Here is a 25,477-nt window from a genome sequence, read left to right as displayed (position 1 = left end):
TCTCTCTCTCTCTCTTTCTCAGAAATAAACATTTTAAAATCTCAGGACAGATTTATACATCTTGCAATCACAATGGCCTCTCTCACTGCTCCAAGATGCCCTTGCTACTTCGCCCCGTTACAAACTTGCGCTTAATTATCAAATCCAAACTGTTAGTAGAAATCTATTATTCTGTAAGCAGAGATGAAGATCATTACCTCCATGTCCTCTGTGTGTTATTAATAGTAATGTCCTACGTAGCACCTCTCCTCAGGAAGCGCAAAATGCTGCCTATACATTATCTCATTAATCCTCACGGCAGCCGTGAGGGGGCGCGGGGCCAGGAGCTGCCACTTTCATCCCACCCTTCCCCTTCAGCGCCCACTTTCAGATGGAATGGTTCAAAAGCAATTTAAAAATTAAAACTTCTTCACCAAAATCAATCATGAGAGATTTTCCAGATGCAATTTAGAACGTACCTTCACCACGCACAACAATTATTCCAGGCCCTTTGTGCCAGCACAGATTAAAGTAACACCAAAAATCGATAGAAATCTATAAATAAAATCAATTAGCTCCTCTGGAAGGCTCTGGAAACAATGGAAACAATGTTATTCTGTTTTCCCACCGGCCTTCAACACGGAGGACACTACTACGGTTTACAGCAGAGGTTGGCAAACTTCTGCAAAGAAGCAGACAGTAAATATTTTAGGCTTTTTGTGGGCCATATGGTCTCTGTTGCAAGTACTCAGCTCTGCTGTTGTAGCACACAAGCAGCCATAAATAATACACAAATGAATGGGTGTCACTGGGTTCCAATAAAACTTGACTGACGAACACGGACGTTTGAATTTCAGGTAATTTTCGCACATCACGAAATAGTCTTCTTTTGATTTTTTTCAACCACTAAAAATATAAAAAATCATTCTGAGTTTGGTTTCTGTAGGACTATAAAAACAGACAGCAAGAGGGACTTGGTCTAGAGGTTAGAGTTTCCCAACCCTTAGCTTGGAGGCCAAAATGGGGTTTTGTGTCTTCACAGCAGTTGATCTCTCCATTTCCACTCTCCCTTGAATCCTTCTCCGCATTCTTTCTTTGTTTTCATCTTGGGCAAGAATGCATGTGAATGCATGAGCACACACACACACACACACACACACACAAAGAGAAAGCACTTACTTAAAAACAATCTGCTGTGGAATCAACCTCCCTGAAGCTGAAAATACAAGGACTAGAACTCCTGACTTTATCACCATGTCTGTTGCCGTATTTATTTCAGGTGTCAGGTGATCCATTCTCAGGCAAACACAGTCAAGGGCAGTTCGTCATCAAGTCCAATTAGCTCATCCTTGGTCTCCCACTTCACCTGTCCAGTCTCCCTCTGGTTGTCCCATTCACTGAGATGTGCCTGGATGCCTTTACCTGATTAATTCAATCAGCACTGATTAAGATGTCACTGTATACCAGGTTCTGTGCCAGGCACAATACAGTATGACAAGTGTGAGCACAGACATACAGGCAGGTGTACAGCAAGCACAGAAGAGAAGGTTAACTATGGAACATGATATGTGGGAACAAAGGCTCTGATGGGGGGTTATGCTTCAGCTGTGTTTTCTTTTTTTTTTTTTCAACGTTTATTATTTATTTTTGGGACAGAGAGAGACAGAGCATGAACGGGGGAGGGGCAGAGAGAGAGGGAGACACAGAATCGGAAACAGGCTCCAGGTTCTGAGCCATCAGCCCAGAGCCTGACGCGGGGCTCGAACCCACGGACCGCGAGATCGTGACCTGGCTGAAGTCGGACGCTTAACTGACTGCGCCACCCAGGCGCCCCTACAGCTGTGTTTTCTAAGAGACCAGAGGCTCTTTAAGTGAATTACTTGCCATTGCCCAGATCTTATCAGGAAACTACCTTCGATTGCCCTCTCTCCTTTAAAACTGTAATTGCCCGGGGCGCCTGGGTGGCTCAGTCGGTTAAGCGGCCGACTTCAGCTCAGGTCATGATCTCACAGTCTGTGAGTTCGAGCCCCGAGTCGGGCTCTGTGCTGACAGCTCCGAGCCTGGAACCTGTTTCAGATTCTGTGTCTCCCTCCCCCGTTCATGCTCTGTCTCTCTCTGTCTCAAAAATAAATAGATGTTAAAAAAAATTTTTTTTAAATAAAAATAAAAAAAACCCTACAGGCTGTATCCTGGTGACTAGCTGCTATGGTCTGAACATTTTCACCCCCCTAAAATTCATATGTTGAAATCCTAATCCACAAAGGTGATGATATTAGGAGGTGGAGCCTTTGCAAGGAACTTAAGTCATAAGGAACCCTCATGTATAGGATTAGTGTCTTTGTGAAAGAGGCCCCAGAGAGCTTGCTTGCCCATTCTTCCATGTGACGACACAAGGAGAAGTCTGTGACCCCAAAGAGAGCTCCCACCCAAACATGCTGGCATCCTGATTTCAGATTTCCAGAGTCCAGAACTGTGAGTAATAAATTACAGTTGATTATAAGCAACTCAGTCTGTGGTATTTTGTTACAGTAGCCAGTACGAGCCCCAGCATCAGCTTTGTGGCTAAAAGTTCTGAAAATCCTTGTTAGTTTAGCATGGTTCAACGAAAAGTGACAGCGTTGAGGATCATACTGTTGTCATTTACTGTCTATGTGGAGCTGAGCAAGTTACCTTTCTTAGTTTTATGATATAACATATACTGTACAAAACTATTAGAAAAAATCATGTCACACATATAGAGTGCCTAGCACATCTTTGCCATCTAACATACTTACATCACATTCATAAATAATTGTCTTTCAGTAGGTATCTCCTAGAGCTAGGCCAACCCGAAGTGAGGACCCTAACAGTGGCCCCAATGCAGTGGCCTGCATTGCTCTGTGTCTTTTTGCCTTTTTCGTCTGTTCTCTCAATCTTTCCACCTTGCTCAACTTTCAGATTTTATGGTAGTCCCATTGAAGGTAGAGAACTAAAAGAACTCATTTTGAAAAATAATGTCTAAAAACAAGGTTTATATTCAAATGTCTCAGTGTTTCTTTGGTTCTATAATATTTTTTATTCTTTGTGTTAGGGTGGGAAATTATAAACCATAGGACCCACTTATCTGGTTTTAACAAAACATCTGCTTTTCAAAGCCAGATTTCTTTAGTCAAGGTGAGCCGTCTAGAATGTATCATTCCATATTCATATACATAAGGTATTAAAGGATAATCAAGTTTGGTTAGTGGTTCAGGATTTTGAAATTTGAAATAAAAATAGGACTGTTTTCTTTTGGGGGGTGGGCACCTGGGTGGCTCAGTCAGTTAAGTGTCTGATTTCAGCTCAGGTCGTGATCTCATGGCTCATGAGTTTGAGCCCTGCATTGGGTTCTGTGCTGACAGCTCAGAGCATGGAGCCTGCTTCGGATTCTGTGTCTCCCTCTCTCTGTTCCCCTCCCCTGTTCACACTCTGTCTCTCTCCTTCAAAAATAAATAAACATTTAAAATATGGGACTGTTTTCTTTTTTTTTTTTTTAATGTTTACTTATTTTAAGAGAGAGAGAGAGAGACAGAGAGAGAGAGCACAAGCTGGGGGAAGAGGGGCAGCGACAAAGGGAGAGAGAGGATCCCAAGCAGGCTCTGTGTTGGCAGGCTCTGTCAGTGCAGCTTGAACCCATGTACCCCAAGATCATGACCTGAGCAGAAACCAAGAGTCAGACGCTAACCAACTGACCCACCCAGGTGCCCCAGGACCTGTTTTCTTAAGTAGAGCTCAAATCGTACAGAAATGATAAAATCTCATTCTGTCGGTTAGAATGGGAGAAGACATTTGCAAATGGCATCAGATAAAGGGTTAGTATCCAAAATCTGTAAAGAACTTATCAAACTCAACACCCAAAAAACAAATAATCCAGTGAATAAACGAGCAGAAGACATGAATAGACATTTTTCCAAACAAGACATCCAGATGGCTAACAGACACATGAAAAGATGCTCAACATCACTCATCATCAGAGAAATACAAATCAAAATCACAATGAGATACCACCTCACCTGTCAGAATGGCTAAGATTAACAACTCAGGAAACAACAGATGTTGGCAAGGATGCAGAGAAAGAGGAACCCTTCTACATTGTTGGTGGGAATGCAAACTGGTGCCGCCACTCTGGAAAACCATATGAAGGTTCCTCAAAAAATTAAAAATAGAACTCCCTACAACCCAGCAATTGCACTACTAGGTATTTATCCAAAGGATACAAAAATTCTGATTCAAAGGGGCACATGCACCTCCATGTTTATAGCAGTGCTATCAACAACAGCCAAATTATGGAAAAAGCCCAAATGTCCATTGACTGATGAATGGATAAAGAAGATGGAATATTATTCAGCAATCAAAAAAATGAAATCTTGCCATTTGCAACAACAAAGATGGAACTAGAGTATATCATGCTAAATGAAATCAGTCAGAGAAAAACAAATATCAGGATTTCACTCATGTGGAATTTAAGAAACACAACAGATGAATACAGGGGAAGAAAAGGAAAGGAAAATTAAGATAGAAACAGAGAGGAAAGAGAACCATAGGAGACTCTTAAATACAGAGAACAAACTGAGGGTTGCTGGAGGGGTTGGGGGTGGGGGGATGGGCTAAATGGGCGATGGGCATTAAGGAGGGCACTTGTTGGGATGAGCACTGGGTGTTATATGTCAGTGATGAATCACTGGGTTCTACTCCTGAAACCAATACTACACTGCATGTTAACTAACTTGAATTTAAATAAATTTTTAGGGGCGCCTGGGTGGCGCAGTCGGTTAAGCGTCCGACTTCAGCCAGGTCACGATCTCGCGGTCCGTGAGTTCAAGCCCCGTGTCGGGCTCTGGGCTGATGGCTCCGAGCCTGGAGCCTGTTTCCGATTCTGTGTCTCCCTCTCTCTCTGCCCCTCCCCCGTTCATGCTCTGTCTCTCTCTGTCCCAAAAATAAATAAAAAAACGTTGAAAAAAAAATTAAAAAATAAATAAATAAATAAATAAATAAATAAATAAATAAATAAATAAATTTTTAAAAAAAGAAATGATACGATCTCCAGTTGTTCTGACCCTGTGGGAAAATCACTGTTAACTCCTTCTCGAAAAAGACTTGAGAAATTGTCTTTATATCAGTTCCTAGGATAGAGCTTTGAGTTGTGGTATCACTTTAAGGCATTGGAAGATTAGGCAAATTGCAAAAGCATCCAAAGCAATAAACATACAATGGTAAATAAACTGCCATGATCTCTGCCCTCAGGAAGCTTCCAGCAGGCAGGGCAAAAGGACCAGCAATCACTAACTACTACACTTCTCTGAGCTCTAGTGATTATCTTTCTTCAGATCCCTAATCTCCAACCCAAAAGGAGGGCTGAAAGGGCATCCACTTCAGCAAAGATCCATAGCCTTCCTTTGTTCTCTCACTGTTATAAAATCCCCATGAAGGCCGAGAATGTTAAGGGCTAACCTCACCCAACAAAATGGAATTGCAATGAATTTACACCTTGAAAATGTACATGATTTCTTTTCTAGATTAAAAGAGAAATAATCTGAGGGGTGCCTGGGTGGTTCACTTGGTTGAGTGTCTGACTTCAGCTCAGTTCACGTTCATGGGTTCGAGCCCCGCGTCAGGCTCTGTGCTGATAGCTCAGAGCATGAAGCCTACTTCTGATTTTGTGTGTGTGTGTGTGTGTGTGTCTCTCTCTCTCTCTCTCACTCTCTCAGTCTCCCCCTCCCCCACTTGCCCTCTGTCTCTCAAAAAATAAAAATAAACATTAAAAAAAATTTAAAAAGAGAGATAATTTGAGGTCATATTTTTTTTTTTTGTAGAATAGCAATGTGCTTTATACTTCTTTTTGTTCCTTCCAGCACTGTCTTTCTAGCAATGATGATGATGGTGATGATACTCATTCCTCACATTTATGAGTGTCTTCTGTGTTCCAGACATGAGATAGGTTCTACATTTATCCTCACCTTACAGATGAGGAAACTGAGGCATACATAGGCTAAGGAACTGGTCCAAGGTCATACAATGACCTTGGAAATGAAGCAGGCACCACACAAACCCAGGTGTTTTGGTTTCAGAGTTTATGCACTTCTCTGGTATGTTATAGCTGCCTCCAAATTTTTCTTAGGAATTCAAAATTCTTTCAAAACTTAAGAAGAAAACCAATCATGAAGAGATCTTTAATATTAGAAGTGTTTTAGGCTTGATACTTTCTCTAATACACATAATAGGCATGCAATAGGAAAAGGTAAATGAATGAATGAAAGAATAAAAGGACTGAGAACCCAATGGCAATATTTTTGTCATTTAATTTGGTATTTTTATATTAAAACTAAGGGGAATCTACATTAAATGCATATGTCATTGGAAGTGGCAACCTTTGCTCTTTTGCTCCTAATACGTAGTTCATCTTAGAAAAATATGACACTAACTCCCTATGGGACATTCAAGAGCTTTGAGTAATAGATTCAGAAAGTATAATTAGTTTCTACGCATCAATCCACACTCCCCCATCCTGTCCCCTTTTCAGCAATGGCATAAATTGGTACTTTTAAGTTTAGAGTCCATGTAGCCATAGAACTAAGCAAAGCCAAATGCATATTATCCATAGGATCTACCTTTTGGGCAACATGGCAACTTAGATGACCCAAACAACACTCCCCAACAGAATACCTAAAAATGCTGGATAAAAATTCAAAACTTTTTTTAACATGCATGGCTGAGCAACAGTACAGTAAGACAAATCCTTAGGAATAAGAAAAAAGACAAAGCAGAAATCCAGAGGAAAAACTGAATAGTAAAGCTGATAATGACCATGGAGTGCCTGGGGGGCTCTGTCAGTTGGTTGAGTGTCCGACCTCGGCTTCGGTCATGATCTCATGGTTCGTGGGTTCCAGTCCTGCATCAGGCTCTGTGCTGACAGCTCAGAGCCTGAAGCCTGCTTTGGATTCTGTGTTTCCTTCACTCTCTGCCCTCCCCCACTCGTGTGCTATTTCACTCTGTCTCTCAAAAATAAATTAATGTAAAAAAAATAATTTTAAGCCGATAATGATCTTGGTGGCATCAACTGATCATTATAGATCTTGATTTTTTCTCATCTTTTTCTTTTTTTGTTTTAATTTTTTTTAATGTTTATTTATTTTTCAGAGAGAGAGACAGAGCATGCGTGGGGGAGGGGCAGAGAGGGAGGGAGACACAGAAGCCAAAGCAGGCTCCAGGCTGAGCTGTCAGCACAGAGCCCGACGCAAGGCTGGAACTTACAGACTGTGAGATCATGACCTGAGCCGAAGTCGGACGCTCAACCGAATGACCCACCCAGGTGCCCCCTCATCTTTTTCATCTCATGATACACATGGAAAATGATATTACAATAGCAATTGCTAGAATAAATGGAAGCATCTATATGTGATTTTGCAGAAACACTCATGTTTATTTCATATAAGACAGAAACTAAAGTAGTAAATATCAAATATATTGAATATATATCCAATATTAAATATAATTACATAATTTGAGTTTTCTTTCATGAAGAACATATATATTTTTCATTTTGTGTCATGCCTAAGATGGCTACATGCAATTCCTGATCAAAATGTGTTTGTTTTTGTTTTTTTAATTGTTAATGTTTATTTAATTTTGAGAGAGAGAGACAGAGCAAGCAGGGGAGGGGGAGAGAGAGAGGGAGACACAGAATCTGAAGAAGTCTCCAGGCTCTGAGCTGTCAGCACAGAGCCTGATGCGGGGGCTCAAGCCCACTAACGGCGAGATCATGACCTGAGCAGAGGTTGGCCGCTTAACTGACTGAGCCACCCAGACGCCCCTCCTAATCAAAATGTTTAATGATGGTCTCTTCAAAAGTCTCACCATAGGGGCGCCTGGGTGGTTCAGTTGGTTAAGCGTCCAACTTCAGCTCAGGTCATGATCCTGCAGTCCATGAGTTCAAGCCCCACTTTGGGCCCTGTGCTGACAGCTCGGAGCCTGAAGCCTGCTTCAGGTTCTGTGTCTCCCTCTCTCTCTGCCTCTCCCCAACTCATGCTCTGTCTCTCTCACTTTCAAAAATGAGTAAATGTTAAAAAAAAATTTTTTTTAAGTCTCACTATAGATAAGCAGTTTTTTCCATAAGTTTGTAGCAGATAAAAATTAATGATGGGGCGCCTGGGTGGCTCAGTCGGTTAAGCCGCCGGCTTCGGCTCAGGTCATGATCTCGCGGTCTGTGAGTTCGAGCCCCGCATCGGGCTCTGTGCTGACAGCTCAGAGCCTGGAGCCTGCTTCGGATTCTGTATCTCCCTCTCTCTGACCCTCCCTCGTTCATGCTCTGTCTCTCTCTGTCTCAAAAATAAACATAAAAAAAAATTTTAAAAAAAATTAATGAGCTTGGTAATCAATCAAGAAGTTAGAAAAAGAACAAGAAAATAAACCCAAAGAAAATAGGAGGGAAGGGGCGCCAGGGTGGCTCAGTCAGTTAAGTGGCCGACTTTGGCTCAGGTCATGATCTTGCAGTCCATGAGTTCCAACCCCGCGTCGGGCTCTGTGCTGACAGCTCAGAGCCTGGAGCCTGTTTCAGATTCCGTGTCTCCCTCTCTCCAACCCTCCCCCATTCATGCTCTGTCTCTGTCTCAAAAATAAATAAGCGTTAAAAAAAAAAAAATAGGACGGGAAAAAAAGTAAAAAATAAAAGCAAAAATTATTGCTATTGAACAGAAAAATGCAATGCAAAAGAACAACAAAGATAAACTGGTTCTTTTTTAAAAAAACTAATAAGGGGCGCCTGGGTGGCACAGTCGGTTAAGCATCCGACTTCAACCAGGTCACGATCTCGCAGTCCGTGAGTTCGAGCCCTGCGTCAGGCTCTGGGCTGATGGCTCAGAGCCTGGAGCCTGTTTCCGATTCTGTGTCTCCCTCTCTCTCTGCCCCTCCCCCGTTCATGCTCTGTCTCTCTCTGTCGCAAAAATAAATAAATGTTGAAAAAAAAATTTTTTTTTTAAAAAACTAATAAATTGAACAAACTTTTGGCAAAATCAATCTAAAGAAAACAGAAACACAAACAAATAGCTCTTATACAATTATAATAGTATCAACAGCTTTATGTCAATATATTTGACAATGTAGATGAAACTCTTAGGAAATACATCTTTATAAACTGACTGAAGATAAAATAAAAACCTGACTGATTCTAACACAAAGAAATATAATCAATAGTTTCAAACTTTCCTACAGAGAAATACCAGGCCCAGACAGTTTTATAAGATAATTCTATTAAACATTCGAGGACCAGATAATTCCAATTGTACACAAATTCTTTCAAAGAATAGAAAAAGAGATTTCTCAACTACTTTTATAGATCTTACAAAACCCTGATACCTAAACTAGATAAAGACATATGACAATGCAAAAAAAATAAATAAATAAAGACCAAACTTACTCATGAAATTATTTTAAAAAGTAATAAATAAAATATTAGAGACTGAGTCTCACAATATATATAAAAGTTGGCTTTGTTTTTAAAATGTGTCAACAGTAGAAAATCCAGTTTTATAACTCACTTCATCAATACAGATTAATGCAGTAAAGTCATTTGATCATTTCAGTAGATGCAGAAAATGCATTTGATAAAATTCAACATGGGGCACCTACATGGCTCAGCTGGTTAAGCATCCAACCCTTGATTTCAGCTCAGGTCTTGATCTCATGGGCTCCAGGCTGACAGCTCAGAGCCTGCTTGGTATTCTCTCCCTCCCCCTCTCTTTCTGCCTCTCCCCTACATGCATGCATGCACTCTCTCTCTCAAAATAAATAAACTTTAAAGAAAAAAAAAAGTGGCATCCTTAAAACCAAGATGTTTTTAAAAACAAATAAATCAAAAGAAAAAAATAAAATTCAACATACATTCAAAATCTAAAAACTTCTTACCAATATAGGAATATAAGTGAACTTTCTTAACCTAATAAATAGTACTTGCATCTACAGCATGTCATACTAAACAGTAAAATATTGAAAACATCTCCTTTAAAAACAGAAACAGTAAAAAAAACTAATGTGTTACTCGAGAATATGTACATTAGTGATAAAACCATAAGAAATATAGGGTAATAACACAAAACTCAAGGAAGTGGCTACCTCTGGGCAGATATTATCAGCAAAGTGGGTAGTGGCTACACAAGTGGTCATTTTATTATTATTTTTTAAACTGTACACACGAACACACACAGCCACTGCACACACAAATGTAAAATACATTATTCATAGTGTGTTCACAGACGAACTGAAACAATGATTCATTCTGCCAACGTTAAGCAAAGCCAGCATGATGGCGAGGCTAAGTAACATCGTAACTACAACAGAAATTTAAATCACCTTCTCTTTCATTGGACAAGTTCAAGCTTGCCTTCATATAAGCCATATTTCTATACTAAACTCAGATAGTGCTTTAACACATTTGGAAATAAATTCCAAATAAATTGTTCGTGTCCCCAGGAGACTTAATGTGGAAGAGCTGTATGCTGGACTCATACTATGTCCTAAATAAATCTATAACAATTAAAACTTTAGTGTTTAGGGACCACCTCTCACAATCATTAGGCTGGGTTTTTTTAGAAACCTTTTGTAAAAAAAAAAAAAAATCAATTCTTTAATAGTACACAGTGGAGGGGAACAGCCCTCGTCAAATGAACTCCTATTGATTGCAGAACTTTTCCTCTTTGCTCTACGCACATCAAACTCAGCCCCCCAATTCTAACGAAGTCCCACAGCAATGCCAGTGTGCTCTACTGAACTGGGGTACCAGTACCGTTCCAGATTTTCTGCTTGGCCTGTTCAGGCAGAAACCTTAGTGGACACGGGGGCCGGCCAGAGGGGAAGCATAGGGGCTAATGAGGGAGAATACCAAAGAGAATTTTTAAAAATTCTTCTCTTAAAATTGTTTTTTGTTTAGTTTTGTTTTAATGTTTATTCATTTTTGAGAGAGGGAGAGAAAGCAAGCATGAGTGAGGGAGGGGCAGAGCTCCAGGCAAACAGAGGATCTGAAGCAGACTCCACGATGATGACATAAGACAGCCTGATGCAGGACTTGAACTCAGAACCGTGAGATCATGACCTGAGCCAACGTCGGACACTTAACAGACTGCATCACCCAGGCGCCCCTAAAAAATTCTTTTTGAGTATGAGATGGGGGTAAAAAAAAAGGCTTGATGTTGAAGGGGAGTGTGGTTTTTGAATTTTCCTCTAAAGAACTTTCTGCACTTCAGGTTCCCAAAGAGATAAAATAGAAACGAGATAAAATAAAATAGATTGAGTTCAGGTCCCACTTAGAAAAAAATAAAAAGTAAAAGAAAAGAAGAAAGGAACTTGTGTGTTCTTTGAGTGGCTTCCAGGGGAGAAAACTATGTGTGAGTCTAGCAGGCATTCACTCCTTCTCTTTTTATCTTGTATTTAAGGAAATAGAGACTAGGATATGTAGGTGGAGCTAGTTATGAAATCAGGTGTCCAGTTTTTCATTCTGAACATAGAAGCATTATTTGCCTATGGCTGGGGTCCATGTTCTGAGTTACTGTAAACATTATTTTTAAATTCTGGAAAGCTCCTAAAGTTTCCCAAGGAAGGTAATTTCCAATTCTACTTTTTTTCATTGCTCAGGCTGCTGCAGAGATGCAACCATAATGCATAGTTCATGACCACCAAGATCAAAGAGCCATTTCAAATTCCGCAGTGCTGAATTCCTCTACTTCTTTTGAATTCTCTAGTAACTACTATACCAGGTCTCCAGGGACCTGCTGATTCTCCAGTGATGTCCAAGTTATTCCAAAGTGTGCCTCTGCAGGCTAAGAAAAAAACAGCCAAAATGTTCCGATGGGGAAAGACCATCCCAATGAGTCCTCTGCAGAAGTAGTCCACTGGAGCGTCACAATCTGCTTCTTAAAAGGTCAAATAAGTTATAAAGAGTCATTTCAAAGAATTTATATAAAGACAAAGGACTTCAGAGAAGTCCAGGAGGAGTTGGCTTTTTCCTTGTAGATAAAGGAGGTTTCCCCTCTACTGCACATATTCTGAACAAATCCCTTTTCTTATTCTTTTTCACCCTTCATATTTAACCCTTCACTCTCTACCCTCTAACGTGTTATCTTGCAAGTAGTGTCAGGGGGAAAAGGACTGTGGACCTGACCTTACAAAAGGGAAAGTCCTGACAAACACAAGATGACAGGGCTGGAGCTCCCTCTAGAGCCCATCCTGCACTCGATGGAGGGGTCTCAGTAAAGTGAAGTGGGGCTAGGGAGATCCTGGCCCATTTCCCCATCTGAGTTCATCTTGCCGGGGAGCCCTTTCCAGCAGACTGAGAGGTCAAGAAGAGCAGAGCTAACCACTCTGACCTCCAGGACACAGCTGGGACACTGCCTGGCAGTGCTCACCAAGCATCTCTTTACCAGCGAGTCTAAAAGCGGAGTCTGACCGAGCATCCCTATTTACCAAGTTCTTCAGTCCACCTCAACTCTGGATATTTACTCCAAAAGGGATGTAGGCAGAGAATGTTCATGTGTTCATTAATCCGTTCAGTGGTTTGGGTTATAGTCATAGACGTAGCCTTAACAAACTGATATTCTCCTTTTACAATAAGCTAATGACTTTACACCTGAAATGAAAATATTAACGAGGCCATGTTGAGTTTGTTTTTCTTACCTTTTTCAGGAGAGCTAAAGAAATACAAGGTGACTGGGGCACCAGGGTGGCTCAGTTGGTTGAGCATCCGACTCAATTTTGGCTCAGGTTATGATCTCGTGGTTCCTGAGTTCAAGCCCCACATCGGGTTCTGCACTGATAGTGTGGAGCCTGCCTGGGATTCTCTCTCTGATCCTCCTCAACTCACTTGCACACACAAGTGTGTGTGTGTGTGTGTGTGTCTCTCTCTCAAAATAAATAAATAAATATTAAAAAAAGATTCTTAAAAAAAAAGAGTTTAAGTTCGTTTTAACAGGGTGTAGCTCTTCCATTTTATTTGTCTAGAGTGATGACTCAAAGTAACAAAAATGTATTTTGGAGATAATTTTGAACTGTTCAATCACTTACAAACTTATAAAAAAAGAAAAAAGAAGAAGCAGCAGCTATGTTTTGAAGGCAATGTGGACCAGACAACCTTTGGATTATGTCAAGACCAAAGTACTTAGGCATTCTTATTAAGTTCTTCTCAGATGATAGGGAAATATTATCAGATATTACTCAAATTATTTTCTCTTCACAGTTATCAAAAGCAACATCGAATATTCTTGATCTTTAGTAACATCATATAACAGAAACATTTTAGAGGTAGCATTTGCCCTTGGACTATAGGAATTCAGTCTAAGAATAGTAGCAATGAGATCAGAGGTACAACCGGCAAAGGACCACCCCAGCTCTAGGTTAGGGAAACAAAAAGGACGGAATGAGGAATACCTCCCACTCCTAAGCAGGCTTGAAGGGAGAAGTCTGGTAAACATTTGGCAATGATTTTCCTTGTAAATACCAGCTCCTTCCCTTGATACAGCATGGTGAAAATGCACACTGAAGCAAATGCACATCAAGTTGGGAGGCAAGAGAAAGTAGAAACAGAACTGCCCTGGGAATCATATGTGTTACTCTCAATTCCACCACCGTGTAATTTTGGGAAGACTCTTAATTTCTCTCAGACTCAGAGGCAACATTCTTCAGGGAAGGGGGAAAGTCTGATTTTTGGCTCAAACCACTTACTGGCATGAGACCTCGAACAACTTTTTAAGCCTCAATTTCTTCATCCGCAAAATGGGTATAATACCACTAACCTTGTAGAATTGCTGTGAACTATACACTGAAGATTTTTGAAAATGGTAGCTGCTCAATAGTTTAGTGTTTTCCATTACTGTTTCTTTACCTAGAAAATGAAGAGACTGCTAAATAGTTATTAATATCCTTCCAACTGTTAAAAGCCTTTGAGTCTATATCCATTTGGCCCTGGGTTAAGTACATTTGTTTAAATGTTTGCTTAGAGAGATTGTTGCTCAGAGGTGGACCATGTCATTTTGCATCGCATGAATGAGATCAAATCACAGCTGGAAAAATAATTCTTATTTTCAATCCACCCACAAGTTAATAAGGAGACATTAGCGATCAAAGTCATTAATGGAAGAAAGAAAGAAATAAAAGTCTCAAATATACTTAGGATAAGTATGTTTTATCAAATCTACATCTACTGTAATACAAAATTACCTATGAATTGGCACAAAACTTTCACAATTTTCCAAAGAAGAGGTAATTCTTTTTTCTAAATTCACACTTTCATCTTTTCTCTAGAATAGTGAGTACACCCCACAGTAAGCAATACATTATATGTTGTAATCTAGTCCACATATACATATATAAATATTTTAAGAAATAAAGGTTTCATGAAACCCTTACTATCTGCATTATATTCATATTTCCTGTGGTTTTAATCCAAGCTTTAATGCTGATCATGATCTGCTCAATTGATGTCATGACCCATCAAAGGGTCACCAACCATAGTTTGTAAAACACTACAGTACAGCCTTTCTCTATGAAGGTTTCTAAGAAATGCCAACTATTCAGTGCTACATCTTTTCCAGGTAACTGGTTAAAAGGTAGATATTCAGTTAACTAATATTTGGCATCATAGATCTACAATATTGATGGTTTTTAATCATCTGTATCTTAAATTTAATTAATCTAGCGTGCACTAACTACCCATTCCTAATGTGTTCTGTAAATATATTTATCCTAAATACTCCATAGTTAGGATAGGTTCCCTTTCCCTATGAAAGGCATTATAGAGGGGCACCTGGGTGGCTCAGTCAGTTAAGCTTCTGACTTTTGATCTCAGCTCAGGTCTTGATATCAGGGACATGAGTTCAAGCCCCACACTGGCTCCACGCTGGGTGTGGAGCATACGTTAAAAATTTTTTAAATAAAAAGTCGGGGCGCCTGGGTGGCTCAGTCGGTTAAGTGTCCGACTTCGGCTCAGGTCATCATCTCACGGTCCATGAGTTCGAGCCCCGTGTCAGGCTTTGTGCTGTCAGTTCAGAGCCTGGAGCCTGCTTCAGATTTTCTGTCTCCCTTTCTCTCTGACCCTCCCCACTCACACTGTCTCTCTCTATCAAAAAATGATTAAACGTTAAAAAAAATTAAAAATTAAAAAAAAACATTATAGAAATCAGTTTAGCTTCACAATCTGTAACTAGATTTTCAAAGAGAAACTACAGGAATTCTATTTATCAAATTTCACAATGACTTTTTCTTTCTTTGGTTGGCTTATTTTAGTCCTCTATATTTTCATCTGCCATACAGGAAGTTTGATCATCTCTCTCTTTGAATAGATTGATATTAGAATCTATTATAACCCCTGAGTAGTAGGGGGGTGTACAACAGAGCCTTAATCTTTCCTTCTTGGGAACTGAGATTGGCACACAGCTTTGCAAGGTAATGCATATTCCAGCCTTCTGCTCTTCCTATGCCAATATATTTTTAAGCATTGATGATATCAACTCCAACAGGCTTTTGATGTTCTGAAATTCCACAGGCTTTGCAACCTTGAATTTCTTCTCGTCTTTTCTATTCATATTTCATTTATCGGTGTCACTCTTCAATGTCCCTGTCATTCTCCACAGCTGGATCTATTTGCCTATTTTTTAAAATACTGAGCCTTCTGTCAAGGATAATACTTCTCATTTTGATTTTTTGCAATCTCACTCTTGATCTTCATTAAAACCAAAAAATGGGGGCAACCGGGTGGCTCAGACACGTAAGCATCCAGTTCTTGATTTCAGTTCCAGTCATGATCTCACAGTTTGGGGGACTGAACCCCATGGCAGGCTCTGCACCAACCACGCAGAAACTGCTTGGAATTCTCTCTCCTGTCTCTCTGCCCCTCCCCTACTTGCATGTGTGCACCCACACACGCATGCATTCTCCTTCTGTCTCAAAATAAATAAACATTAAAAATGGAGGGGAGGTGTAGAGCACCCTGCCCCCGAGACTATTTCCACAACGTGTCTCCAGACACTTAAGGAAATGGGTCTATGATGCATGCCATACCAAAGCTAGGGCTGAGTTCCCTTCACACTCCTGTGTGCCATTGTTTTCTAATCGGACAAAGAATGAGGACAACTCTCTTCGATTAGTTAAGTTCTGTCTGTCCATTTCTGAGCTAAGGCCTCTTTTCTGATCTGCAATCACTTACCACTCCTTTCACTAACTTTCACTACTCTGCCACTAGCCCTTCCATTGATGAGTCATAATCTCAAAATTTCATGCAGTTAGACTAATTTCACTCAGCCTATCACTTAGGATCCTTTCACCTATTCAGCAGACACAGCCCCTGCCGCACTGCACATCTGGTTGCATGAGTGTTGGAAAGATGTCAGAATCCCGGTATGCGAGACCCATTATGGCGATCTCGTGTCAGCAACACTATTTCAGAAAGGGTTACTTTCTTCGTTCATTCTGTCCAGTAGTAGTTAGGTAGGGTTCACGTCTATGGTGGTCAAAAAATGATCTTTCTCTTGCAAACCACTCATTTGTCTGTTTCATTTTCGCAGAGGACATGAGAAATGTGTTCAAGATTACAGTTAGGACAGGGTAAACTAAGAAATGACACTCTGACCCTGTGCAATAAGCACATCATAGAATCATAACCATCATTTGAGAGATGCATAATATCAATTATGTGGACATTAAGAATGCTGGCAGAGGTCATTTTATTTCTTTTTTGAAATGCCCCAATGACTTTTCATAACAGTTTTATGTTTAAGCCATCAAATAACTTACCTACTACTGGCTATATGAACCAGCCTCTTACTTTCTGTCATTATTAATATCTTCTTGTTATTATTAAGAATAAAGGTCAGCTCCTTGGTCTTTCCTCATATCAAATAAAAATTCCAGTTGACTCATTATAAGAAAAAATCACATTAATTAAAGCTGGTGCTGACCCCCAAAGTTCAACTACATTATGGAAATTACACTTTAAAATTTTTTTTTTTTCAACGTTTATTTATTTTTGGGACAGAGAGAGACAGAGCATGAACGGGGGAGGGGCAGAGAGAGAGGGAGACACAGAATCGGAAACAGGCTCCAGGCTCTGAGCCATCAGCCCAGAGCCTGACGCGGGGCTCGAACTCCCGGACCGCGAGATCGTGACCTGGCTGAAGTCGGACGCTTAACCGACTGCGCCACCCAGGCGCCCCTGGAAATTACACTTTAAAACTCTCCCAGTTGTCATGTCATTAAGCCCCCCAAATTAGAATTCTCTCAGGGAGTCTGCTCTTTGCTTCTCGCCAGTGTGACCTGAGGTTCTGTCTCCTCCTCACCCTATAGCCTCACACCATACACAGAGGTGCACTGAGCCACACACTCCACCTACAGTTATGTGTTCTGCTCGCTTCTTTTCTTAATTCTTTTAATGTTTATTTATTTTTGAGAGAGAAAGAGAGACACAGAGTGTGAGCGGGGGAGGGGCAGAGAGAGAGGGAGACACAGAATCCGAAGCAGGCTCCAGGCTCCGAGCTGTCACCAGAGCCCAAAGTGGGGCTCGAACTCGTGAACAGTGAGATCATGACCTGAGCCGAACTTGGATGGTTAACCGACTGAACGATCCAGGCGCTCCTCTGCTTTTCCTCATTTAAAATTTTATTCACTTTGAAAGATTCCTAAGGTATGTACATAAAATGCAATATACCGGCCTGGCCATCTGGATTCTCTTATCACAATATCATACCAAACATAAGCACTTATCACTAAATAATTGTTTTCATGGGTAAGCATCTGATACCACATTCTGGTTAAGTATATATTTATTTATCGATTGCTGAATAGAAGTATATAAGCACCTTGTTAGCATTTTTACAATGGAAAAAAAAAAGCTGTTAAATGTGCAGCCTTGCACCAAGACAAAAAACACCTAACAATATACTGCATGGGCTATATGGGGTCTGTTATTTTTCACAGATGTTCACTTAAAATCCCACTGTTATAAAAATCATTTGTTTTGACATTCACATTAATATATTTTTCAACATCTCTTCAACTGTCACATCCCTTGTCATGCTGCATAAAAGCAAAAAAAAAAAAAGAAAGAAAGAAAGAAAACAGTTTCTGAATTCTCATTTTAAATCACTTTCTTATAAGTGTGACTTGGCAAATAGAAAATTCTTATAGGTGGAGCATAGTGTTAGAAAATGAAAACTGCCGTCACCAGTTGTACACCCCCTTCCCTCTGCATCTGAGCAAGTGTGTGGAATGCCCTGGAAGAAGAAAAACCCCTCTTTAGGTCATTCCGTAACTCTGAACTTAGGATGGATTAACAGCTCTTTGAGGCAGGACGTCACTTCCTCATAGGCCCAGCACCAGCCCAAGGGTAAGAATTGGTGAAGGTCCTGAGGGCCTGTCAGTCCTAGCCTTGTCTCCTCTTCCAAGACCTGCATCACAGCTCTGCCACCCGTCTGAGCAGATCTGGCAGGATCCCTGGCAGGTCCAAGAACACATCTGCAATGATGCCCAGACAGATAAAGGGAAAGTCTGCAAAGACACATCCTCTCCTGTCTGGATTGCTCCTGAAGGTATGGAAGCAAATTCAATATAGAACAGGGTCCCTGCTCCTATGAAAGCCTGATCTTGTGATTCTTCCATAGAACCTCCTTTTGAATGATTTTTTCCATGAGAAATCAAATGACGAAAAGGAAAAACTTGCTGAACCCTAAGATATAATTGACGATGTCCTATGGTTGTAATAAAGATCATGACCCTTGCATCAGAAAAGACCCCCATTTGGGCGTAAGTTCATCATGAATTAGGCTGCAAGTCATAATCACTGCTGTCAAAGAATGGCGGAAGAGATCCCTTAGTGCAATTACTGCTACAAACCAATGAGAAAGATGAGCATCGTGGCTTCAAAGAATATATGACATTCGCTTCTCAACAGGGCATGTGGGAAATTTTAAATCTCCCCTTTTCATTCTTTACCCCATTAATCATTCATTTTTCTATTCACGAACAATTTATTGAATATCTACTATTCAGCACATGACATGCACATACTACTGTGTGTCAAGGCACAGCAGTAAGAACACAAGAACAGTAACCATACCTAACACTCATAGAGCACTTGCATCCTGTGCACCAGGCACTGTTCCCAGGGTACACATTAGCTCTTTAATCCTTGCACCAATCGCCTGAGGTAAGCACAAGTACATGCCCACTTTGCAGATGAGCAACTGAAATACAGAGAAATTCATTCCCTCGGTCATACAGTCAGTGAGTGTCAGAGCCAGGTTTGAAACCCACATCTTTTCACTCCAGTGTCCAGATCTTGACCTTTATGCAATATGAAGAAAAACAGACGCGGCTTTATGGAAATTTCCATGTACTGGAGAAGACAGACGTTAAACAAATGCACAAACACCTCTATCATCTCAAATGTTGATAAGATAGATAAGAGCAAGGTGCCCTGAGACAGTACCATACAATATTGCAAAAGCTCTTCTTACAGGCTAAGAAATGCAGTGATTACCTCTGATGATTCTCTTCTCACCTAAACAACAAAGTTATAAAATTTAAGAAAGGAAGTTGGCTAAAAAGAGCTGAGAAAAACTAAGGCAGGGAAGCAGGGGAAAGTGACTAAGCAATTCAGCCCGTAACCCTTGCCATACAGCCTCGCCATCTTGGTGGCGCTTCTTGTTGGTACACTCCAAACGACAAGAGGTGAGGATGTGGCAAATGCGATCCCTTCTCCCAAACTGATCTCTCCTGAATAAAGAAATCCAACCTGGAGCTGGGGCCCTACTTCATAGATGAAAGCAATTCCCTTCATCTGCTGCTTGTCCCCGAGAAGTCCATGGTGGATGTCTAAAAAACCATAAATTTTACTTTAATGCTTTAGCATATTTTTTTAAGTTTATTCATTTGTTTTGAGAGAGAGAGAGAGAGAAAGCACAAGCCGGGAAGGGGCAGAGAGAGAGAGGAGAGGGAGAGAATCCCAAACAGGCTCCACATTGTCAGCACAGAGCCTGATGTGGGGCTTAAACTCACAAACCGTGAGATCATGACCTGAGCCAAAGTCTGACCCTCAACCAGCTGAACCACCCAGGCACCCCTAGCTTATTTTTTATTTTTAACTAATTTCTACATCCAATGTGGGACTTGAACTTACAACCTCAAGATCAAGAGGCATGTGCTCAACTGACTAAGCCAGCCAGGCACCCCTTAACGCTTTAGCTTATTAGAAAAAGAAAAGATTTCTTTGGCCTATAACAGTTAACACTTGGGCTTCTGGAAACAATTCCAGACATGGCTTACAGTCAATAAAACAAATAAACAAAACAACACCCTTATGAGACTTGGCTATTAATAGACTTGGAAACAGACAGACACACTGATTTTAAAGAGCAAGAACATGGAAGCAGAGAATCAAGTTCCCAGAGCAACAAAATTCTCTTTCCATCCTGATTAAAAAAAAAAAAAAATCTGGACTTTATTACCTACTTGACCAGTTAGTGTGAGAGAAATCATACAGAAAGAATAAAAGTCTCTTTTCTTCCCAAGAAGTTGTCTCTCTGTAAATTAGGAAAACGTTGCATCTCTGATTGCTGTTACTTATTCTATGTATTATTTTTATGTCTTCAGTCTTTATATTAGACATAGTCCATAAGTATAGGATTACATCCAGAAGTAGTGTGACATAACTAGCTCCTAATTCGGCAACTTCACTCTACTGAGGTTAATAATGATTTACAGGGGAGAGCAAGAGGGACAGAGCAAGGAGTTCATAATAGCACCATTAATTATATGTGCTTCGCATATCTAGATAGAAGACCAACATCATTTTCAGGTCCAATAAATTAAGTACTTTTTCTAGTTCCTTGCTCAGAATCATAATAAGGATAACTCTTGATGTTGTATTGCCCCCAAGAAAGTCTCCTGCTTCCTCATCTTCTTATCATTTCATATGGGATTTTATGTTCTACTTGGCTCTGATTTATGGTGTTACTACGTGAAAATGCTTAGATACCTGAAAACACAAGTTAGTCACTTGACTTCCAATGAGGGTTAAACAGTCTCTAATAAGCAAATAGCACATTAAGTCTCATCTGTCATAGCTTGCAAATTACACTTGAGATTAGCCTAGGTACAGTTAAATTATAAGCATGAGAAGGCGGAACATGAGAGGGGAATGGTCTAAAGGTTAGAACCTAAACTTTAGCAAACTTACGTTATGCTAAATTTCTTGTTAGTGTCGTGAGACTTCAAAAAAGAAAACCACTACATGTGACATCTTTTTTAAAATGCTTCTTTAATTAATTATTAAGTAGGCTCTACGCCCAACGTAGGGCTCGAACTCACACCCCAGAGGTCAAGAGCTGCATGCTCTACCGACTGAGCCAGTCAGGGGCTCCTAAATGTGACATTCTTCAAAAGTATCTTCTATATCCCACTCCTTAAAAATTTGTGAACATAATTGACTTTTATTCTTAACTACCCCATCGTCATAATCCATTCTCCCTTAATTAATATATTTCATTAATAAACAAAATTACGTCTTTCTGTGGTTTATCTAGGAATACCAAATAAATTGCGAAGAAAGGTTTTAAAAAGTATGCCTACAAGCTAAAGTCCTGGACTCCTTCAAAAATGAAGTAAATGCCCAAATATCTTCATTAGCACAAAGGCCATCATCACATTTTATGGTGAAGTATTGGAAACAGGATCGTGTATTTATGTCAAATTTCTGAAAACATGACATCATATTTTACTACTCCAGAATGATTCCTCTCTGCTCTATTCCAGGAAAAGGAAAGAAAAAAAACACCATAATAGTTGCAGTCGTATTAACTTCAAAGCTGGCAATTCTTTCCCAAAGATGTTTTCTTTCCTTTTTAAAATAAGACAAAAACAGAACAGCTTGGGTTCAGAGTATGGAAACTCATAAAAATAAAATATTTAAGAATACGTTGCTGAGAAATCACCCGCAAATTACTTTGAGACCTTCGAAAAACAATCTACTTTGAATCACCAGTCTAAATAGGTCATTTAACTTAGAAAAATTAAAATTAGCTGTGCAGGGTCAATTCCTTTTCTAAAAAACAGCTGCATCCTCAGTGTCCTCTTGTCGTCAAAGTCAAACCAGAGCCAAATGTCAAGAACAACTATAATACATGACTTTATTCCAAATCTCAAAGTTAGTCTGCTCTTGAAATGGCCACAAAAGTTAACATTATATATAAAAACAGAGAGCGTCTGTGGGGTGCTTGGAGCATTTCAGGAGGATAGTGGTTTGGGGGCGGTGGTTCCCTCCCAAGGCTCTTTTCTTGCCTTTCACCTGCACATGTTCCCATAACGTGGCAAATCAAAATCAGCTGAGACACGCACTTCATACATAGCAAATACTTCCATAACACAAGTTTAGGCTCCCACAAGTTTCTCTTATGCCAACCAGCAATACAAGGTCATGAACCTTCATGTTCTTGTCCAGCACCTCTAAGGGCTTCATCATCCTGGTAAACTCGGGGATCAAGCCCCTACTCCCCAAAAAACCTCCCCAAACGTAAGAGTAAGTACAAAATCCTAAAGGTAACATGAGCCTTAAAGAATGAAAACAATAAGACCAAACAAATGAAACCATTTGACTGCCTGAAATATCCTATATGCTTGCACAACCAGATCACCCATAAAATTAAAAGGACCCAACCATGTTGGAACAGGAGGGTGTCAAGTGTTGGAGGCTGCCTTTATAAGGCAGGGCATCCAAGGTGGCTACCAGAGTGGGAATCCGCATTACAGGAAGGAGAGAAAGGAGTCAGTTTTGTTTCACGATTCTCCAAAGCCACCGGGAAACGCACCCCTATCCTTTCTGGGTTAAAAGTAACTTTAATGCCCAGAAAAAGTACTTCCATGTCTTCTAGCTAGAAACATTCTATCAACCACAGGCAAAAGCGATCAGAAATAATAATGGAACAGGTTTTCCTCTCAGCCCATCTCCCTAAAGCCACTTCCCCAAAATGAGATCTCGAGAAATCTTGATTCCCTCAAGATCTCTGCTTAAGGATTTAACGTAAGGACCTTTGCCAACAAGGAAGCAAACGGAAGACTTGACATTAACATTTGGGGAATTGCTAAAAGGAGCATGCTAAGCTACATTTTTCTTAAAAGGCTGAAAACCACAACAGGATTAGCATCTACTCATTTCCAGATGGATGATAAAATTTTTGTAACTGCCCGGGACAGAGTGAAACAGTTTCACTCCAGCACCACCCCCTCCTGAAGCAATGACAGAAACAGTCCCACAGAGGGACAGGGCAGGCTGACTCTCCTTCCACTACAACCTCTCCAAATCCGCTTTTCGCCAGGCTGGGTCAGTCCCCTCCTTAGTCCCTCAGCTCGCGCCCTAAGCGGCCGGCCCCTTCTCCCCACCTCCATTTACGAGCGGACTCGGCCCAGCAACCGCCCTTCCTCCGGCGCGTCCCCCTGGGCGGCGTCCCCCGCGCTGGGGAGGTTCTGGAAAGCCCGGGACAACGCGCGGGTGCCGGGCTGGGGAACCCCGGGGGTTCCGGCCGCCCAGGGCTCCCGCCCTCACCCCACCCCCCACGCCCTGGCGGATTAAGTTGCTCGGAACCCCGCGGCGCGCACGGCCCCCGCCCCTCCTACTCCCGCCCCTCTGGGCTCGGGCGCCCCGCGGTACCCCCCGCCTCCGCGGAGGTGAGCGCGCACTCACCGGAGGTGAGCTGCATCCAGGCACAGATCTTGTACACCGTAGCCGTGTTGCAGAAGAAGAAGAGGGTGAAGCAAACGATGCAGGCGATGATGAGCATCATGGAGAGGCCGATGAAGAAGGAGGCGGCTTTGAAGGCGCCCGAGGGCAGCGTGGAGAAGTCCGTGAAGCTGCCCCTGCAGGTCAGCTCCCGGGAGAAGCCGTTGCCGATGCAGTAGTGGAAGAGCCCGAAATAGCCGGCTTGCGGGGTGTCCACGCCGTCGCCAATCCAGTAGGGCTGGATGAAGCACACCACGTTGACGATGGCAAAGCAGATGGTGAAGATGGCCCACAGCACGCCGATGGCCCGCGAGTTCCGCACATAGTTGGTGTGGTACAGCTTGGCAGCCTCCTGAGCCGGGAGCATCGCGGCGGCGGCGGCGGCAGCGACGGCGGCTCCGGGCATTCTCCCCCTCCTCCTCCTCCTCCTCCTCCTCCTCCTCGTCCTCCGCCTCCCCCCGCCTCTCCGCGCTCAGGAGACACACTCACCGAGCCGCGCGCGCTGCAACTCCCCTGCCTCTGCCTCAGCCCAGCAGCGCCAGTTTCAGAGTCTGCATCCTCGCTCCCGGAAGGAGGGCGGGGGAGCGCTGAGCACCCCTCCGGCTCGCCTGGCACAGCCTCCCGGCCCCCCTCCCTCCCTCCCTCCTGGCCCGGGCTCCAGCCCTCCTCACCGCCCTCCACCCCTCTACCCGCCGCCGCCGCTGCAGCTGCTGCAGCTGAAGGCGGCAAATCCCGCGCGGGGCAGTGTGGCGCGCGAGCTCGGGCGCCCCCCACTCCGCTTCCCGCCTTCCGCCCCATGCCCCCTCCCCCCGCCGGCCGCCCCGGGGCGCGGAGGACCGCCACCACTCTAGGACGCCCCTCGAGTGGTGGGCGTGTGCCACAGAAGCGGGACTGGAGTTGGGGGGCGTGGGGTGAGAATCTAAGGAGCCAGCGGGAGCACCCATAGGGATCCTAGAGGCGATCCCAGGATCCCGGTTGGTGTTAGGGAGCGGGCGTGGGAGGCTGATTCTGGGAGCATTTCTGCACCGCACAGCAACGTGCTTCGACCTCTGCATCTTTGCGGAGGCGCGAGGGGCCGCGCGGCAGGTGCAGGCAAGAGACGCCAGGAAGAGGAGACGTACTGCCCCCCAGAGCCTCTCTGTTACAACCACAGAACTGCCCCCTGGCTAACTCCTCCGTTGCCAGGTGTTCCACGAGGTGGAGACAGAAGTTGGACAGGAGTCTCGCAGACAATCATGTAAAAGGCACAATTCAGGGGTGGTCTCATAGCTGCTCTACTGAGCTTGTTTCCTCTTCGCGTTACCCCCCAGCATGCAGCCAACCGAACTGTAGCCAGTGGATGCCCTGTACTTTCCTTTAAGTCAGGTCATTAAGTCAGGTCATTTTCCCCACAAATCCTGCCATCGATGGAGCCTGCGGGGCATGGAAGTGACTGGGTCACAGAAACGTGTAGATTGTCTGAAAACACTGGGTTCTTTGGCTAGTGTTGTATTTCTTAGGCAAATATTCGTTGGCAACTCTTCTGTGTCTAGGCACTGCGCTGAGTGCTAAGGATACAGTGAAGACAGCGGACGATTGTTTTCATTGTCCAGGTATCTCTCACAACCCAAAGCTCCAGCTAGCCAGAGAGTTGTTTTCAGAGTAATTTTCCTGTGAACTATCCACTGTGTAATTCCTTACATTTTCATGTAGCATTGCTGTTTTACAAACTGTACTTTGTACTGTTTCCTTAGTTTA

The 25,477-nt window shown here is 42.3% G+C and overlaps 1 protein-coding gene across 3 annotated transcripts in view; it reads right to left on the bottom strand.

Annotated features, from left to right (window-relative positions):
* LHFPL3 (LHFPL tetraspan subfamily member 3) overlaps positions 1 to 24,167 on the bottom strand; it is a 575,393-nt gene extending 551,226 nt beyond the window's left edge. The window contains exon 1 of one of the 3 annotated variants that reach the window (XM_086696885.1): positions 23,705 to 24,167. In XM_086696885.1, the coding sequence (XP_086553011.1) occupies positions 23,705 to 24,146 (442 nt within the window). In that variant the 5' untranslated portion in view covers positions 24,147 to 24,167. The remainder of the gene's footprint in view (positions 1 to 23,704) is intronic. The other 2 variants (XM_086696884.1, XM_025929806.2) reach the window with 2 other exon arrangements.
* Between the last annotated feature and the right edge of the window lie 1,310 nt (positions 24,168 to 25,477).

The sequence above is a fragment of the Puma concolor genome, chromosome A2, assembly GCF_028749965.1.
Source record: "Puma concolor isolate L17-30 chromosome A2, mPumCon1.1.hap2, whole genome shotgun sequence".
In the NCBI taxonomy this organism is placed as follows: Eukaryota; Metazoa; Chordata; class Mammalia; order Carnivora; family Felidae; genus Puma; species Puma concolor.
The sequence above is the reverse complement of the archived record's forward strand: the minus strand, read 5'-3'. Positions and strand labels throughout refer to the sequence as shown.